General features: G+C 40.9%; 1 protein-coding gene across 1 annotated transcript in view; it reads left to right on the top strand.

Annotated features, from left to right (window-relative positions):
• The window catches only part of FHL2 (four and a half LIM domains 2), an 83,442-nt gene extending 79,720 nt beyond the window's left edge, over positions 1 to 3,722 (top strand). The window contains exons 4-6 of the mRNA XM_075850349.1: positions 13 to 182; positions 1,755 to 1,941; positions 3,097 to 3,722. Coding sequence (XP_075706464.1) covers positions 13 to 182; positions 1,755 to 1,941; positions 3,097 to 3,248 — 509 coding nt within the window. The 3' untranslated portion in view covers positions 3,249 to 3,722. The remainder of the gene's footprint in view (positions 1 to 12; positions 183 to 1,754; positions 1,942 to 3,096) is intronic.
• Positions 3,723 to 15,725: the final 12,003 nt, after the last annotated feature.

The raw sequence follows: 15,725 nt of genomic DNA, 5'->3' as shown, positions 1-15,725 counted from the left end.
GTTGCCATACAGGAACACGCAAGATGGAATATAAGGGAAGCAGCTGGCATGAGACTTGCTTTATCTGTTCCCGATGCCAGCAGCCAATTGGAACAAAGAGCTTCATCCCCAAAGAGAACCAAAACTTTTGTGTGCCATGTTATGAAAAGCAATTTGCAATGCACTGCATCCAGTGTAAAAAAGTAGGTGATCAATAATGCAACAGCAAGTTGTGGGCAACATTAAATATATTATACAAATTATTTTACTGATCTTCTTATCAGCTTTACAAACAAATGACATACATATCTATATTAACTATTATGATAATAGTTTTATGCAAATTATATTTCATCTTATTATTCTTAACCACTTCAGTACCAGTCCCTTAAAGAGAACCTGTCTGCGACTTTATGCTGTCTGTGAAGAAATAGGACATGTCCTATTTTTTTGCACTACACACATCCCTCCATATACTCTAGTCTATGGGGGACTTGAAAAACGGCAGTTTTTCACGTCCGAGGTTTGCTACGTTCATGTGAATCTAGTCTTAGTCTATGTTTACACATCACGGATTCAGCTGTGGCAAATAAAGCATGACATTTTTGAAAAAATTAACAGCATAAATTCGTGGCTTTTTTTAGAATGGATTATTGGCAATAATGAAGATGTATGGTATAAAATACCCCATTAACATGCATTGCCGATGGAATATGAGCACATTCTATCAGGATTTAGGCACAAAATCCGGGCCTAAATCCTGAACGTGTGAACATGGCCTTAGTTTTAAAATTTAGAGCTGATCTGGATCTAATATAATAGGCCAAGTATTTAGTGTTCTGGAAGGCAAAAATTGTAAAATAAAAACCACTATTTAACAGCTTGCTTTCCTTGCCAATGTCTGCAGTTGCAAGCTCTGCAGTGCCATTTAAAGAGGACCTGTCACCTCTCCTGTCATCTCTGTTTTAGTAAATACTCAAATTTCCAATAATATAATGATATTGGTGCATCTCTTCTTAGAACTCTTCGTTGTACCGTTCCTTTGTTATCCCTCCTAGAAATGTATAAGTAAATTGAAAAATGGGCGTTACCATTTTGGGTTGATACTCCACAAAAGGTGCTCACAATCTCAGACTGTAGGTGGACGTCCCTTTGACATACATAAGGAACATTATCACCCAGTTGTTAAATTATTCATTCAATTCTAGGAGGAATAACATAGAAACGACACATCACAGAGTTCTAAGAAAACATGCTCCATAATTATTATTGTATGGGGAATACAAGTATTTACTAAAATAGACAGGAGAGGAGAGCTGAGAGGTCCTTTTTAAAGACAGCATCATAGACCAACCCAATAAAGATGTTCTATAATATGTAATATAAAAAAGATTTCCCTTGCATGTAAGGACTCCAGTAAGTCCTCTATCAAATTGATGCAATTATATCAGGTTATCAGTGTCTGGGAATGGTCGATGGGGGTTTTGTAATGCTTGCTGTTAAGATTGTCATCCAGGTTTCCCGAATTCCTGAATAGCAAAGCAGGGGATAGATCACTGCAGAACTAGGAATTTGCTATCCAGGAAAATAATGCCAGCTTTAAAAAAAAACAACCAAAAAAAAACCCCATATATGACTAAGTAATGGGTGAACAGAATGTTTAACAACTTTGTAGAAGAGGACAACTCAAGTTCTTATATTTAGAGGAGGTCATATATTTAATAGATGTTAAACCCTAGCTATGATCTGATGTCAACACTGTATTCTGTCTCCAGGCCATCACTACAGGTGGTGTCACCTATCGGGATCATCCCTGGCATAAGGAGTGCTTTATTTGTACTGGCTGCAAGAAACCATTGTCTGGGCAAAGATTTACTTCCCGGGATGAGTTTGCCTATTGCCTGAACTGCTTCTGCAACTTGTATGCCAAGAAATGTGCTGGATGCACCAGTCCTATAAGCGGTACATATATATGATTTTTGTATTTTTTGCTTTATTTTTCCTTATTAAGTATAGCAGATCTGCTGTAACAATTACATTGACATGAATAAAATGTAGGCAATTTATTACATTCAAGAACATAAAGCTTTAAATCACAGTATTAACCAAGGGGAACTCATAAATGCAATGGGCAAAAGTAGAATATTAAGAGAATTTTGCCACTTAAAGACTTTGATGGCTTATCAGTATCACTTATTCATATCAATGAACTAACTAGTCAGGTGTTGGACAACCATATATCAAGCTAGTTCTTCGCTTAAAGGGGTTGTTTTAGGGCACAATATGGTTATTTTTTATCATTGTTTTGTTGTATAATGTGCATATATTTTTTTATCTGGATTTTGTGATTGGTAGCTGGGACTGCACCAACCAACAGAATAAGAGGATTTTTAATCCTGCTCAGCCATTCATAGCCACCTCTTCAATGAAAATGAGGACTTTAGGTCCCCCCACATCATTTACAATATTTGGTAAAATTACCTACGTATTCTCCAATCTTAAGTTAGGGTCACTCACTGGCACCCCATTTGGATAAGACTGCACAAAGCCTGCCTTGTATAACGGAAGAGCATAGTGGTTAGCTGGAGCATACTGCATTACTGCTACTCTATAGAAGAATTCTAGCACTGAACAGTTAATGTCTGGCGGTACTAGAGGCCTCCTGTGCTCCTACAGCTGTCCTAAACATGTGGTTTCAAAAGAAACATGTCTATGATCATTTTCTTTAAAACCTTTTCCCCACACTATTGCAGCAAACTATATGATGTGATTGTTGTACAGTTAAGAGTTGCCACTCAAGGGGTTGCCTACATTGAAAAATTCCTTTTTGTTTGAAGGATTTCTGACAATAAGCTGATCAGTGGGTGTCTTTGCGCTTAGACCCTAGCGATCAGCTGCAGTCTGTAGGGGAACCCAGCAGCAAGTATTCAATTCATCTGTAGCACCACCACAGGTAAAATGTAAAAATGACACTGTTCTCATTAAATTCATTGGGTCGTTGGTGTAATGCATGAATGTGTCGGGTCCTCCAGAGCAAGAGATACTCTTTGTAGGCCCTGAGTATGTTAAGTAATGTTAGAAATATGTTTTCAATTTGTGATTTCTTTTATTCTCCAGGGCTTGGAGGAACAAAATACATATCTTTTGAGGAACGTCAATGGCACAGTGATTGTTTTAATTGTAAGAAGTGTGCAATTTCCTTGGTGGGTCGTGGCTTTCTTACAGAAAGAGATGACATCCTGTGTCCTGAATGTGGAAAGGATATATAAAGGAAATGTGGAAAAGATAGACAAAAAGCATAAAACTAAGAAAACAACAATATATCATGTATGAGTCAACAAATATGTGCTGTTCTCTAATAATCAAATTTAGGCATTTTTGTCCTTGATATCTCTGAGAAGATTGTATTTGATAGGTGATCGTAATTACAAATGTTAGAGCTTCATATAACTTTATAAATAGATTTTTTTTGTGTCATTTTATAAGATTTTTTAATACAGTATGTACAAATGGTACATCGCTATTTCTTTAAAATCACCCACATACTTTATCATACACTTTTTCTTTCATTCATTGCAAAGTTTAGTTGGAATGGAGCAATGTGTAAATGGAAATATCCAATTATATCTTTTGAAACAAGCAACACATAAGGAACTTGATTTTCTCATGTTAATACTCTAGCAGTCACAATTGGTCTGTCATTGTACCATGACAAAAAAAAACAAAAAACCTGCCACCGGAATGTTGCTGTCTATTTAAACAGACATAAATGTGTTATTAAAGTGTATATATATATATATATATATATATATATATATATATATATATATATATATATAATTCTGCTGGGGGATATTTTTCCAAAAAGAGTCTCTGAATCTCCCGATGTAAAACCTGACCGACCCCAATATAAGACAATGGGGTCCATCAGGAATCGTTGGGATCCATTTGAAAATGGATCCGCCATTGCTGTCATGGTTTTATTATGAACAGGAGCCATAATGCATAATGCTAATGTAAACAGAGGCTTACACAACAGCTCTAGATTGCTTTTAGTATACTTAGTAAAGCACATAAATGTAATCCTACTCTTTGGCGTTTTCTTTTAGAATTGAAATACATAAATTTCTCTGCTGATCAGCTACCTGAGCATCTCTTTGTGAGTAGCTCTCCGCTGTAGCTCACAGAGGGTGGTAACAAACCGAGAACCCCCTCTATGATGTCCATATGCCCTGAAAGGGCATACAACCTTTTTTACACTATTTCTCCACTCACTGAAGGTTACCTTTAAAGAGGCTCTGTCACCACATTATAAGTGCCCTGTCTCCTACATAAGGAGATCGGCGCTGTAATGTAGGTGACAGTAATGCTTTTTATTTAAAAAAACGATCTATTTTCACAACGTTAGGAGAGATTTTAGTTTATGCTAATGAGCTTTCTTAATGCCCAAGTGGGTGTATTTTTACTTTCGACCAAGTGGGCGTTGTACAGAGGAGTGCATGACGCTGACCAATCGGCATCATGCACTCCTCTCCATTCATTTACACTGCACTAGTGATATAGATATATCACTATGTGCAGCTACATACACAAGCCCTAACATTACTACAGTGTCCTGATAATGAATACACATGACCATCCAGCCTGGACGTCATGTGTACTCAGAATCCTGACACTTCTGACTCTTTTTTTGTGAGATTCCGGCAAGTGAAACCAAATCTCGCGAGATTACGGAGCTAAACGAGATTTGGTTTCACTTGCCGGAATCTCACAGAAAAGATTTAGAAGTGTCAGGATTCTGAGTACACATGACGTCCAGGCTGGATGGTCATGTGTATTCATTATCAGGACACTGTAGTAATGTTAGGGCTTGTGTATGTAGCTGCACATAGTGACATAACTATATCGCTAGTGCAGTGTAAATGAATGGAGAGGAGTGCATGATGCCGATTGGTCAGCGTCATGCACTCCTTTGTACAACACCCACTTGGTCGAAAGTAAAAGTACGCCCACTTGGGCATTAAGAAACTCATTAGCATAAACCAAAATCGCTCCTAACGTTGTGAAAATAGATCGTTTTTTTTAATAAAAAGCATTACTGTCACCTACATTATAGCACCGATCTCCTTATGTAGGAGATAGGGCACTTATAATGTGGTGACAGAGCCTCTTTAAATAGGACCTTCCCCTATGCCCTTCTAAGGCAAGTAGATGGTTAGCACTGAAAAATATTCTGAGATTATATTCTTGTTTACTATGGTCAGTGATTTAGCTTCAAGAACCTGGGCCCTGGTGCAACAACCGTTGACCTGTGATTCCCCCCTCCTTCTATATATTCAGTGCTGTCAAGTAGTAGAGACACTATATAAACTGTAAATATGAAATAAAGCTGTTATATGAAATAAAGCTATTATGGGATAGCTCAGATTAGCATGTAGACATCCTCACTAGTTATGACATAGCCTTCACCCCTATCACACACAGATTGTAAGTATTATCTACATGTTGCATAAGCTTTGTACTCTCTGTATACACAGTTACAATATGGTAAGCAGGTATAGCAACTAGTGGCTGTTATCTCGATGACTCCTAATATCCCACAAAAGCAAATTGAGTATTGGGGGTTTTACACATGACGATTAGGGTATGTTCACACGGCCTATTTACGGATGTAAATCGGGCGTTTTTGCCCCGAATTACGCCCGAAAATAGCGCCTCAATAGCGCTGACAAACATCTGCCCATTGAAAGCAATGGGCAGACGTTTGTCTGTTCACACGAGGCGTATATTTACGCGCCGCTGTCAAATGACGGCGCGTAAATAGACGCCCGCGTCAAAGAAGTGACCTGTCACTTCTTTGGCCGTAATTGGAGCCGTTATTCATTGACTCCAATGAATAGCAGCGCTAATTACGGCCGTAATGGACGCGGCGTTCAAGCGCCTGCACATGCCGGTACGGCTGAAATTACGGGGATATTTTCAGGCTGAAACATCCCCGTAATTTCAGCCGTTACGGACGCCCTCGTGTGAACATACCCTTATCGGGCAGACGAGTGTTAATATAACGCTCGTTGCCGATAATTGCCCTCTGTAAAAAGGGCAGCGAACAGCAGATGATCAAGCAAACGCTCGATCATCTGCTGGTCGTATCGTTTTAAAAAAGTAAAAGATTATCGTTGTCGGCAGCACATCTCCATGTGTAAACAGGGAGACGCGCTACCGACATGAGAATAGCAATTGGAGTAACGACCGCTCGTCCTCATCCATAGCTCTGTGTGACAGGAGCAAGCGAGCGCCGATCGAGTGTCGGCCGGTGTATAAAGGCCTTCATTGTCATAAGCGTAACAATAGCAGGGCAGTTGGGTTATGGTCCTTGCGCTATATTTAATTCCCATCACACATTTCGTTTTTTTTCCAATGTGTTTTTTTAGCAGTTTTAGAGCATGCTGTTTATATCATAGCAAGTTCTAGGTATGCCATTTTTCCCCATTGAAGTCCATGAAAATCCCAAATAAAAGGTTACATGTAAAGCCTGTCTATGTAGGTTTTGTATGTAGGTACTGTACAAAAGGTTTCGGACATAAAGGGTATGTCCACACGGGATGGAATTTCTGCAAATTTTCAGTTGCGGAAAATCCGCAAAGTAAGAAAAGCCGCAATACAAATCCGCATTAAATTGTGCTGTAAATTTGCTACAGAATTCACTGCAAAATTTCCGCTGTGGATTTTCCTGAAGATTTTAATAAAATAGGCACCTGTGGAAGTTAAACGGATTTGCTGGGGTTCAGCAGCGAAACTGCCGTAAAATCCAAACAAATCATTGCATTGCAATGTGGATTTTAAGGTCCCCATGCAAGTCTATCGAAAAAATTAGCAGCAACTCTGCGGCGACTACACACCATAAATTGACATGCTGCGAATTAAAATTCTGCACCACAGGTTAACTTGTGATCATATTCTGAGCAGATTTTTTTCCACAGCACATTGATGAGATTTGTTCAAAAACCGCCTGAAAAACGCGCAGCTTATACGGACATACCCAAAAAGTCCTGGGAACATTTCCCATATGCATCACTATTGACCCTGCTGCCTATTAGGGCAGATGGACAACATAGGGGGAAATCTCCTAAATGGGCAACCCCCACCAGAGCATAAAGCTCTAGACGGCTCAGCGCAATCATATATTACATGCTCGAATATTGATTTGAAGGATTGCTGTTTAAGGCTAGGGCTACACAGGACTTTGGCCACGACATAGGTTGCGTGGCCAAAGATTACTGTGTTGCCCTTCCTGTATTGCAGGTAATAAAAGTCAATGTAATCGCTTTGTGACCCGAAAGTTGTCGCGACCGCGAAACCATAGTAGCAAGACGTACAGCGGGTTTGGATTTCCTGCAATTGCAGTCACAGCTGCGGCATCTTGCCAGTTGCAATGCAACAACATTGACTTCCATTACCTGCGATGCAGGCAGAACAACGCAGCGATCTTTGGCCACACGACCTGTGTCGTGGCCAAAGTCGAAGTGTAGACCTTGCCTTATACCTTTGCCGCTGCAGTAGAAATATGTGATCAGAGCTGAACGTCAGGCGTTTTAAGTTGCCAGACCAATGGCAATTACCTTATCACCAGCAAGTCTTTATTTAGGGAAGGGGTTATCCCATCTGGATATTGGTGTATAAGAACACCCTTTGGATACATAAAAAAATGTAAGGGAGTATTCTTGAAGGGGTTGTCCAGAGTGCTGCTTCCCCTTCATTCCTGACACTAATCACACTGTGAATCACCGACACACTTTTAGCAGCGGTTCACCGTAAGACAGCCTTCTCCCATTGAAGTGAGTAAGAGAAGGCTGTAATGCTGCGATCCGCTATTACAAGTGTGTTGGCGATTCACAGTACGAGCAGATAAGGAATGAAGGGGAAGGAGCACTCGTACCAGCGCTGCAGCCCCTTCAAAAAGCTGATCGGCGGGGGTCCCGGGAGTCGGACCATGACTGATCAGACATTAATGGGCTAACCGGAGGATAGGTCATACATTTTTACGGACGGGACAACCACTTTGAGAATTATGTAATGTTAACGTTCAACACAAGGGAATTTTTAGAAACCAGAAAAATTACTTTTTTTTATCTAGTGAAATAAAGCTATATATTATAATAGGTGCAGAAAAAGAGTTATAATAGGTGCAGAATTATAGGCATATAATTTTAAATAGAAGTTATTAGAATTATAGAACAGTGCTGCATTTAACAATAAAGATGTTTTGTTGCATGTTTCAATAGAGGCGTGAATTGCAACAATGGAAAAAAAACAGACACATTGTCAGTATTATATCTGTTAATATCAAATTGCACTACATTATATTTCTGTAAAAAATTAAAAATACTATAAAGAAAAATGTTGTATGTTTAATTTTAGCTTTTTACGCTGAAGTTGGAAATGTGCCACTTAGGTCCCTTAGACATCACGTATATGCCAATGTATACCTCCGACGTGAAGCTGTAACATATCCAACTGTATAGGCAACAGATAAGTAACAGATACGTCAGATTTAACAGATTAACAGATATAAGTAACAGATACTTCAGCAGCTTACCAAGGTCCAAAATTCTTAGACAGAGCATCGGAAGTCCTCGGCCGTGGGAATCCTCTTGAGGTAACTGTCCATATATGGACAGTTACCTCCGGAGCTCCCCCATGGTTGGAGTCCCCACGCACTTGCCTCCTTCGCCGTCCTCATCCATACTGCCCACACTTTGGCCTCCCCACACCAGAGGGAGTCAGGTGATTCCCAATCTTGAATTCCCTTTTCTGTGGTCTTTGTAACCCGCCACCCGACCATCCCGGCTGCTTTTTATCGCCCCTGGGGTAGCCCTAATGACGTAACTGTCCATATACAGTATTGTCAGTCTTATTACCAGAAACAGAATGGATCTAGTCCTGGTCACAGGGTATCAGGGACATGAAAAAGAAATACAAGCCTTTAGAAAAACGCTGCAAGCATAAAATACACAGCATTAGGCCTAGTGCAGGGACTGAGGGGGTGCGACATGACACAAGGATCTATGAAACACCAAATACAGAATCCCTATGTCATACAATGCCCTGAGACCCCCTACTAGGTATTGTATAGTGTATCAGAGTTTTGCCATCCATCATTTGTGTCAAAAGAAGGAGCTGCCTTCCAGATCCATAACAGATCAGCAGTTGTCTTAAAGCAGCATCCACTAAAACCGCTGCAGAAAAAAATGCAATTACCACACACCACAATAAAATATACAATAGGACAGCAAAATACAGAGTAAACCTGGCCTAAGGGTGCTATACAGCACTGCAGCCTGTCCTGAAACAGAAAAGAAATCCCGGAAAGCATAGAAGTAATAGGAGCAGCACTTTGTTCTAAACACACAAGATGGTCAACTTAAGTCCGACAAATTAGGTTAACCTATTACCATTCAGTGTCCCATAAATCCAAAATAGACGTCGATATACCATCCATCATGTTTCATTGGGCAAAACACATACAGCAACATTTTGACTCGTAATGGAGCCATTCCCAAATAAAAAAATATGAATTTACTCAGGGGCACATATTCCGCATGCACGTTTGAACGACGCTGCCAAGTGTATGAGTAGACGTGTGCAACTATTTGCCTATACAGTTGCAGATGTCTGCCATTTTCTACCAATATAATAAATGTTTGTTTTTTGTTTTTTTTTGCTGGATCCTCCCTTTATTGAAAATGTGCAGCTGAATGCTTTTCTTTACAGTTCACAAAAAAAATTATACCTACGTATACCAGCCAAACGTATGGCAAAAGAAAACTCTGGAACTGGTCCTTGCGTGTGTGATAGGGAAATCAGACTGTGAGCCCCACTTGGGACAGGCACTGACATGAGTGACTACAATCTGTGTACAGGGCTGTGGATTATGATGGTGTTATATAAGCATTGGTAAATTAAAATACAATATGTTTTGATTGAGAAAAATTAATACAAATTTGTAATTTTACACACGGTTTAGACACTAAAATAGATAAATCACCGGGTCCGGATGGTATACACTCACGGAGATCTGTGGAATTTAATTACAGATAAACCCTTATTTCTAATATTTAAGGATTCTATCATGACAGGGTCTGTTCCACAGGACTGGCGCATAGCAAATGTGGTGCCACTATTCAAAAAGGGGTCAAAAAGTGAGCCCGAAAACTATAGGCCCGTAAGTTTAACCTCCATTGTTGGAAAAATATTTGAAGGCTTTCTCAGAGATGCTATCCTGGAATATCTCAATGAAAATAAGGGTACAGTATAACCCAGTATCAGCATGGGTTTATGAGGGATCGGTCCGGTCAAATTAATCTGATCAGTTTCTACGAGGAGGTAAGTTCTAGACTGGACCAGGGTAAGGCTGTGGATGTGATGTATCTAGACTTTTCAAAGGTGTTTAATACTGTGCCGCATAAAAGGTCGGCATATAAAATGAGAACGCTGGGACTGGGGGAAAATATGTGTAATAAGAGTTAGAAAACTGGCTCAGTGATAATAAACACAGGATGGTTATTAATGGTATGTTCCCAGAGTGGGTCACACTTACCAGTGAGGTATCAGTGATCAGTATTTGATCCTCTCTTTTTAATAATTGTATTTATTATTTTTTCATGAATGACCATGTAGAGGGCTTATAGAGTAGAACTTAAAAATCTGTAGATAATACTAAGCTCTGTATATCATCACAGAGGATAATTTAATATTACAGAGGGATTTGGGGAAGCTGAAAAACAAATGGCAACTAAAGTTTAATTTGGATAAATGTAAGGTAATGCACTTGGACCAAGAAAACAAAATCTACAATTATGCAATAATTGGTAAAACACTGGGTAAAACTGCCACTGAAAACGATTTGGGGATATTGGTGGACAGTAAATTACATTTTAGCAAACAGTGCCAGGCAGCTGCTACCAAGGCAAATAAAATCATGGGATGCATCAAAAGAGGTATAGATGCTTATGACAAATCACTAGTCAGACTACACATGGAATATTGTGTACTATTTTGGGCACCTGTGTATGAGAAGGACAAAGATTAAATAGAGCAGGTGCCAAGGGGGGTGTACAAGGTAATTAAGGGAATGGGCGGATTGCAGTAATAAGAAAGGTTATCAAACTTGGGGTTATTCAGTTTAGCAAAAGACGGCTTATGAGTGACATAATTATAAAGTAGAAACATAGAATTGGACAGTACAGAGATCTTTCTAATGATCTTTTTACACCTAGGCCTGTAACAAGGACAAGGGGGCATCCTCTACGTCTAGAGGAAAGAAGATTTCACCACCATCACAGATGAGGATCCTTTAGGGCATGGCCAGACATGGCGTGTTTCTGCCGACACTGTGCGCATCAATGCCGCACATAATCTGCGTTGCAGTTTCTGTTGCGGCTTTGCCTAAAGTGTGCAGGAAATTGATGCGGATTAGCCGTTGCGTATTCAGGTGAAGAGTACTTCCCTTCTCTCTATCAGTGCAGGATAGAGAGAAGGGACAGCCCTTTCCCTAGTAAAAGTAAAATAAATTCATACTTACCCGGCCGTTGTCTTGGTGACGCGTCCCTCTTTCGACATCCAGCCCGACCTCCCTGGATGATGCGGCAGTCCATGTGACCGCTGCAGCCGTCACTTGGACTGAAACGTCATCCCGGGAGGCCGGACTGGAGGAAGAAGCAGGGAGTTCTCGGTAAGTATGAACTTCTATTTTTTTTACACGTTGATCTATATTGTGATCGGAAGTCACTGTCCAGGGTGCTGAAACAGTTACTGCCGATCGTTTAACTCTTTCAGCACCCTGGACAGTGACTATCTCCTGACGTCGCCTAGCAATGCTCCCATAATTACGGGTGCACACACGTAGTCACCCATAATTACGGGAGCCCCATAGACTTCTATGGGCCTGCCTGTGTCGTAAGTATGGCCCGTGATTATGGGCGTTTTTACGTTCGTGTGCATGGGGCCTCAATCTGGCTATAGACCTAGAAATACATAGGTCCAGCCAGAATTAAGTAATATCCTGTTCGAAAAAACCAATCCGCAACGCAACACACATAGCATCTGCGGATTTCATTGCAGAATTTTGAATCTCCATTGAAGTCAATGGAGAAATTCCGCAATGAGTCCGCAACAGCCAGCGTACGCTGCGGACACCAAATTCCGCACCGCAGCCTATGGTCCGCAGTGGAGTTTTCTGCCACGTCAGCACGAACCTAACTGAAAAGGTGTGGAAACTAATGGAGAATATGTCCGCTGCAGATTACCGCAGCGGACTGTCCGCAGCGAAATTTCAGAGCAATTCCGCCACGTCTGGCCATGCCCTTACTGTGATAGCGGTGAGACTATGGAACTCCCTGCCACAGGATGTTGTGATGGTTGATTCAAGAATGGCCTTGATGCCTTCCTTGAAAATATAATATCGCAAGTGATGCGTACTAGATTCTGGAGATGGGACGTTGTTCCAGGAATTTATTCTGAGTCGGGGAGGAATTTTTCCCCTAATGAGCTAAGTAGCATTCGTCTCAGGTTTTTGCCTTCCTCTAGTTTAGAGATGAGCGAACTGATTCGGCACAAATCAAAATCTGTCCCAATTTCCCAAAAGTTCCTGATCCATGGAAATTCTAAACTTTTGGTCATGACGTAGAAATTCCATGTGACCGCTGTAGCCTGTGATTGACTGCAGTGGTCACATCAGACAGCTACGTCATGAAGTAGTTTTGTCCCATGTGACCGCCGTAGCCTGTGATTGGCTGCAGCTATCACATGGTACTGCTCCGTCATCTCACCTGCCAGCAGGGACGTGTCGCTATGGTATATCAGTGGAGGTGGTCTTTGTGGAATTGCAAGTGCCCTATTGCCTTGTTTGACAGGGCTATCGTGGAACTTGTGATTCGAGGCAAATTTTTTCGGACCAAAACTAAATTTCGAGGCTAAATCGAGAGAATTGTCCCTGAATTGAATTTCAGGAAGTTCGTTCATCACTATTCTGGATCAACACGGTAAGATTATAGGTTGGAATTGATAGAACGGTGTATTTTTTTTGAACCTTTTTGTAACTATGAAATAAAACCATTTATTTAAAGAACTGTTATTAATCTATAAAATCTTAGACACAACTACTATAGATGTCACATGAATTTTTTTTTTTCAAACTGCTCCCTCTGGTGGAATTATTGAGGAAGTGTACGGGAAGCACTAAAGCGGACTAAAGACTAGTATCCCTTACAACCTGAAATCCTGCTATTATTATTAAAGGGGTTTTCCCATGAGAGATATTGATGACATATCCACAGGATACGTCATAAATGTTCAGATAGATGCGGGTCCCACCTCTGGGACCCACACCTATCTCCAGCTGAATGAGGTGAATTCCGACCATGAAAAAGGTTATGTGGTCGCGAGTTACCAAAACAGCGTAGCTCGCTGAGCTACACGGTTTCCATAAGTCCCAAAGAACTGACTGGTAGTTCTGGAAACAGTGTAGCTCGCGTGCTGCGCTGCTTCCGTAACTGCCATTCACTACTTTGGGAGTTACGGAAACAGTGTAGCTCAACGAGCTACGCGGTTTTCGTAACTCACGACCATAAAACCAGTAAGTGGCCGGGAGTTAGTGGGAACAGACAAAGCTAGAACGGGGTTTAGGGTGCCCCGTTCTAGAGATAGGTGCGGGTCCCAGAGGTGGGACCCGCATCTGTCTGACATTTATGACATATCCTGTGGATATGTCATAAATAAATCTCATGGGAAAACCCCTTTAAGCATACCAGAATGTTATTTTAAACAGATTCAAATGAATTGAAAGCATTATCCACATTCCAACGATTGTCAAAATTATCTGAAATAACATGGATAAAACACGGCCCAAATAGACGGCATCCAGGACACGTCCTTAAACGTGCTTTTATTAACCAATTTGAAATGCACGAAACATCGGGAGCTTAAAGGAGTATTCAAGCCATTAACATTTACCACCTTTCCACATTATACGTGATAAATGTTAGATAAGTAGGGGTCTGAGCCCTGGGACGCCCACCAATCACTAATACTAGGGTACCAAGCTTAGAATATTGGGTTTATATAGCTTTATTAAAGGCGTTGTCCAGTTTGGTGGCTGTTTTTTACATTGATGACCTATCCTGTGAATAGGTCATCAGTATATGATCGGTGGCGGTCCGACAATCGGACCCCACACTGATCAGCTGTTGCGGCTGCCGGAAGCTATGCAGGGGTCGGTGCCGGAAGCATAAGATTCCATCCACTGTATAGCGGATGTGCTGCAGCTCTGCTCATATTCAAGTGAATAGGGGCAGAGCTGCAGTACGGCCTCTATACAGTGGTCGGAGCCTACTGATTCCAGCACCGACCCCTGAACAGTTTCCGGCGCAGCTGATCGGTGTGGGTTCCAGTGTCTGACCCCCACCGATCATATACTGATGACCTATCCCTGTGGATAGGTCATCCGTATTAAAAATCGGGCCCTTAACCTGGACAACCCCTTTAATACAGTCTTAAGGTATGTTCAGACGCTAAACAAAAAATGGCTATAAAATAAGGGGCTGTTTTCAGGGCAAAACAGCCACTGATTTTCAGCCGTTTAAGCTTTATTCGTTTTTTGTGGACGTTTTTGGAGCGGTTTTTCTATTGACCCAATGAAAAACCGCTCCAAAAACGACTCAAGAAGTGACATGAACTACTTTTTACGAGGCGTTTTTTTACGCGCCGTTTTTTCAAACGGCCGCGTAAAAAAACGCCCTGTCGAAACGAGATGCAGTTTTTTCCATTGAAATCAATGGGCAGCTGTTTGGAGGCGTTCAGCTTCCGTATTTTCAGCCGTTTTTCGGGGCATTTACGGCCCGAAAAACAGCTGAAAACAAGCCTTGTGAACATATACTTACATTTAGACAGCTTAAAACGAGACTAGATGTAGCAAATTTATCACAATGGCTCAAACTGGAGGATACATTTTGCTAATTTTAGACACATTTGTCCAACTTTATGCCACCTCTTTGTCACTTAGGCTGGGTTCACATCTGCGGTCTTTTGTTCAGTTATAGGAATAGAACAAAAAAAAAAAATAATCAGATCCGTTGCATGAAAGACACAAACAGCACCCGACGGAACCTATTGACTTTAACAGGGGTTCAGTCGGGTTTCCGTTAGGCTGTCCGTTGCTTTACTGGGAAAAAAATATTCTTCTGCTATTTTCGACCAGATCTGCGACAGAGTCTCCTAACGGAGCCTCCAACGCAGATGTGAGTTGTTTTTGTGGAAACTATTCGCACCAAGGTGGTGCATGGTAAGCCACGCGCTTTCCATTAGACCACATCCTTTTCCATCTAAGCCACACCCCTTGTTGAGGGAGACACAAAAAGTGTCTAAAACATGTAACAAACGTGGTGCACATCACGTGCGCCAGAATTCTGGTTTAATTTGAATAGTAAATCTGCAGATCTAGATATCAGTAAGATTTTTACGAACACCATCTTTATGTTAGTTTAGAAAAGCATTAAAAAAGAGCTTTTATATTTTGTACCAGTTTTCCAACTGGTTTTAAAAATTATGAAAAAAGGAAAAAGGAAAGAAAGGGCTTCCCGTGGAAGCTGCACTGAATTCATTTGCTCTTTACGAAGCATATAAATCCCTCCGTGTAGTCAGAATCCAGAAAAGTGTCCTCATAGAAGCATAGCAAGAAATACAAATGTCAC

Source organism: Rhinoderma darwinii, chromosome 2 (assembly GCF_050947455.1).
Source record: "Rhinoderma darwinii isolate aRhiDar2 chromosome 2, aRhiDar2.hap1, whole genome shotgun sequence".
NCBI classification, from domain to species: Eukaryota; Metazoa; Chordata; class Amphibia; order Anura; family Rhinodermatidae; genus Rhinoderma; species Rhinoderma darwinii.
Note: the sequence above shows the minus strand (reverse complement) of the source record. Positions and strands in the feature narration are given on the sequence as shown.